This window comes from Octopus bimaculoides, chromosome 6 (assembly GCF_001194135.2).
Source record: "Octopus bimaculoides isolate UCB-OBI-ISO-001 chromosome 6, ASM119413v2, whole genome shotgun sequence".
Lineage (NCBI taxonomy): Eukaryota > Metazoa > Mollusca > Cephalopoda > Octopoda > Octopodidae > Octopus > Octopus bimaculoides.
In genome coordinates this window covers 91,538,340-91,542,454 of record NC_068986.1, presented here as the reverse complement: position 1 = coordinate 91,542,454, position 4,115 = coordinate 91,538,340, and the positions used below count along the sequence as shown (strand labels likewise).

The window sequence follows — 4,115 nt, the reverse complement described above, 5'->3', positions numbered from 1 at the left end:
GGGGTAATAAAAGTGGTAAGAGCAGTGACAAATGATTTGGGAGAGTCTGAATGGGAATGGCTTGTGTGTTGTCACAATTTCCTGATTTACCAATTCTCATAAAAGCCAGAAGCATCATTTCAATTGAAAAAAAAAAGGGAAATCTTTTTTAAGTCCTCAGAATGGTCTTAAGTACTAGAACTTAATTTTTTCAGATTAAAAGTGCAAAACAAATGAAAGGTTACTCTCCTCTGGATGAGACACCAGCTTATTGTAAATGAGTTTCCTAGATACTTTGGTAAACAAAGGCCCATAAATTAAATATTATACTCCAAGAGACAATGAAACTTGATAAGTTTGAACACTGACACTTGAGCCAATTATTTAATATCCTATTTACTCAGGCAATGTGTGTGTATATTTGTGTATGTGTGTGTGTGTGCTTGTTTAGTGCCTATAGGGGTGGGAAGTATGGCAGAAGTGGTACAGTGTCAACAGACTAAATGCTTTGTAATATTTAGTTATATGCCTTGGTATCCTGAGTTTAAATATTACTGAAATTAAATTTATCTTTCATCTATCAAGTGGTTAATGAAATAAGTACCAGCCAAGTATGGGAGAAGGACCAATTATTTCAGTTGCAAACCTGAGAACTTTGGGGGGTTATGGATGAAACATCAAATTGAGTATGAATCTGTTAGGTGTGTAATATTAACCTTTGTGAAAGAAAGCGTAACTGAACTGAGAGAAATGATATGTACAAGAGATGAGTTGTGTTGATGGACATGTGTTGTGAATGGACAAGTGGATGCTGTGTGAAAAAGTCAATGAGTGAAGAGCACCTATTGCAAAGGGAGACATAACAAACTGTAGTGAGGTTAGATCTTGAGTACTCATAGATGAAATGAAAGGAGATAAAAGGAAGTGGCACTATGCCATACTAAGAGTATGGCACTATGCCATACAAGAGTGAGCAACCCCTATGCAACTGGGTGCAAAATGATAATGACATGACTAATGAATCTGGATTAAGTTTAGACCAATACCATACTAGAACACCCAAGCATGGAAACATGGAGTCTTTACTGATAAGATATCACAGGATGAAGGTGCCAAGACAAATGCATCAGCAGACTTCTCAATTGTGTCAAGTTGGACAAATAAATATAAAAATATTGAAAGTGATGACAATGATAAAGCAGGAAACATTAACCATTTAGCTTTCAGATTATTCTGTCAAATGCGATGCTTATTTATTCCCATTGTTTTGAATTAATCATGCATTACCTTGTAGTTTTGAAATATTGATGATGTCATCATCATTATCATCATCATTGTTGAATATCTGCTTTCGATACTGGCATGGGTTGGACGGTTTGACTAAGGGCTGGCAAGCCAGAAGGCTGCACCAGGCTCCAATCTGATCTGGCAAAGTTTCTACAGCTGGATGCTCTTCCTAATACCAACCACTCTGAGAGTGTAGTGGGTGCATTTACGTGCCACTGGCATGAGGGCCAGTCAGGTGGTACTGGCAACGACCACGCTCGAATGTTATTGTTCACGTGCCACTGGCACATGTATCAATAAGGTGACACTGGCAATGATCACGCTCAAATGGTGCTTTTTACATGCCACCGGCATGGGAGCCAGTCAGCAGCCCTGGCAACAATCACGCTTGGATGGTGCTTTTAAAGTTCCACTGGCATAAGTGCCAATCAGGTGGTACTGATTTTGATTTCACTTACCTCAACAGATCTTCGCAAGCAAAGTTTATTGTCCAATGAATGAAGGGTACTCATAAGTGGGCTGGTTATACACCACTGGCATAGGCCATGGGTTATGGTCTCACTTGGCTTGTCAGGTCTTCTCAAGCACAGCATATCTCCAAAGGTCTCGGTCACTAGTCATTGCCTCGGTGAGGCCCAATGTTCGAAGGTCGTGCTTTTGTTTATTTTTAGAATGACATTGTAGTGTAGTGTAAGAGGCCAGATCTCAATAATTTGAGCATAAAACAGGTAGAATATTTGGGCCGTATATGACCAGTTTAAATGCTAAGTGGTTAAACTAAATGCTACTTAGAGTGAAGCTTTGAATTTGAGGTAACTAGTGACAACCAGTGATGGCAACAATTAATCCGAAGGAGAGTTCATAGCCTGCTGCTAAGTACAATTGTCAGAAGTTACACTCTTCACAGTAGTCAACTTATTGACACTATAAATTCTCTTTTAAATATTACAAAGCTAAAATCCATTAAACAAAAGAGGATGGTCAACTCACAACATATTTGATCCCAGTTTTATCTTTAGCAGTACAAAGCATGATAAAAACAGTCCTCTGCTTATTTGTACTGCCTGGCTTTTGTCCAATACTTAAATAGCCTCGGCTGCAACGTCCTGAGCTCTTCAAATTATGGGATGGTAAAACCCGGTTACTGATTTCCATGTCACATTGAAGCCGCATCTTCACCTAATAATGAAAGAACAAAACAAAACAGGAAATACAATTTCTTAGTATTTTTTAAGGTTAATAATATGGCTATAAGTTCAAACTGAACTTCATCTTTTGTGAGTTGGCATTGTGGGGTCAAAAGCATCTGCTTCTATATTACAGTTAAGAAACTAGCAGTAGAAAGGGCAGTTGCTAGCCCTTGACAAGGCACAATTATGTTCTACATAAACTTATTGAATCATACTCGATAACTGGTCACCGTGCCAGTGGAGCACTAACAGCATTGTCGAGCGTGTTCATTGCCAGAGCAGCTGTCTGGCTTCCGTGCTAGTGGCCCATAAATAGCACCATTAGAGCGTAATCGTTACCAGCATTGCCTTCTAGCACTTGTGCTGGTGGCACGTTAGAAAATCATTTGAGCGAGGTCGTTGCCAGTGCCGCTGGATTGGCTCCTGTGCAGTTGGCACGTAAAAAACACCTTTGAGCGTGGCTGTTGCCAGTACTGTGTGACTGGCCTTCGTGCTGGTGGCATGTAAAAGCACCCACTACACTCTCAGAGTGGTTGGCGTTAGGAAGAGCATCCAGCTGTAGAAACTCTGCCAGATCAGATTGGAGCCTGGTGCAGCCTTCTGGCTTGCCAGTCCTCAGTCAAATCGTCCAACCCATGCTAGCATGGAAAGCGGACATTAAACGATGATGATGATGAGATAATAAAGCTATCACACACAGACACAAATACTGAAAGAAAAATGCAATATAACTTTATAGACAAGCCTTCATATTGCAACTCCACTAACATAGAGATGTACTGAACCCTCTCATTATCTCTTCTACCACTACTGCAAATCTCTACTCTTCTGAAATTGCCAACCATGAACTAACTTCAAACATGATACCTCAAGCCAAAAACATTTAATGAACATGTGAACATGATTATCTTCCTTTTCTCATCTCTATATACTTTCTTATCCAACTCTTCCTTCATGGACATGAAAACCTCTGGGATTTTTAAGCCCTCTTTTTCCCCAATTACTGACCTACAGAAATTGAAGCTAAACATTGAACATAGGGTTCTGCCTCCCACTGGGTCAAAAGGATCCAGTGGCAGGGTTCATACACCAAGCTGGACATGTTCCAGCTCTTCATGTTAAGAACTGGGCACAGGAGCTAACAACTTCATTCTGTAGAATATCTTGTTGAAAAGGCAAAATAAATGGAAGCAGATAGTTGCGACCTTATGAATCTAGCCTCAACAAGGATGGATTCAATAAGTATAATGCTGTTAATATTAGAGAGAGAGTGTGTATGTGTAATGTAATGAAAACACTGCCAGCTTTTCCTCCCACTACCTATAACACCCTTAAGTAACAAACCTGTACCTCTACCTACTGTAAATAACAACTCAATATCCCTCAAATTACCTAAGAATCTTACATTAGGAAAGGTCATTAGACAGTATAGTTCTACATATATGGAAAGATGAAATAATATTACACAAGACATAAGTGCAGGAGTGGCTGTGTGGTAAGTAGCTTGCTTACCAACCACATGGTTCTGGGTTCAGTCCCACTGCGTGGCACCTTGGGTAAGTGTCTTCTACTATAGCCTTGGGCCGACCAAAGACTTGTGAGTGGATTTGGTAGACAGAAACTCTGTGTGTGTGTGTGTGTGTGTGTGTGTGTGTGTGT

The 4,115-nt window shown here is 40.1% G+C and overlaps 1 protein-coding gene across 3 annotated transcripts in view; it reads right to left on the bottom strand.

The window, feature by feature from the left end:
• Nucleotides 1-4,115, bottom strand: part of LOC106873673 (leucine-rich repeat protein 1) — a 42,697-nt gene that overhangs the window by 14,637 nt on the left and 23,945 nt on the right. For 2 of the 3 annotated variants that reach the window (XM_014921129.2, XM_014921128.2), the window contains exon 2: nt 2,257-2,445. In XM_014921129.2, the coding sequence (XP_014776615.1) occupies nt 2,257-2,439 (183 nt within the window). In that variant the 5' untranslated portion in view covers nt 2,440-2,445. Of the gene's footprint in view, nt 1-1,724; nt 2,115-2,256; nt 2,446-4,115 lie in introns of those variants that run through there. The other variant, XM_052968970.1, reaches the window with a different exon arrangement.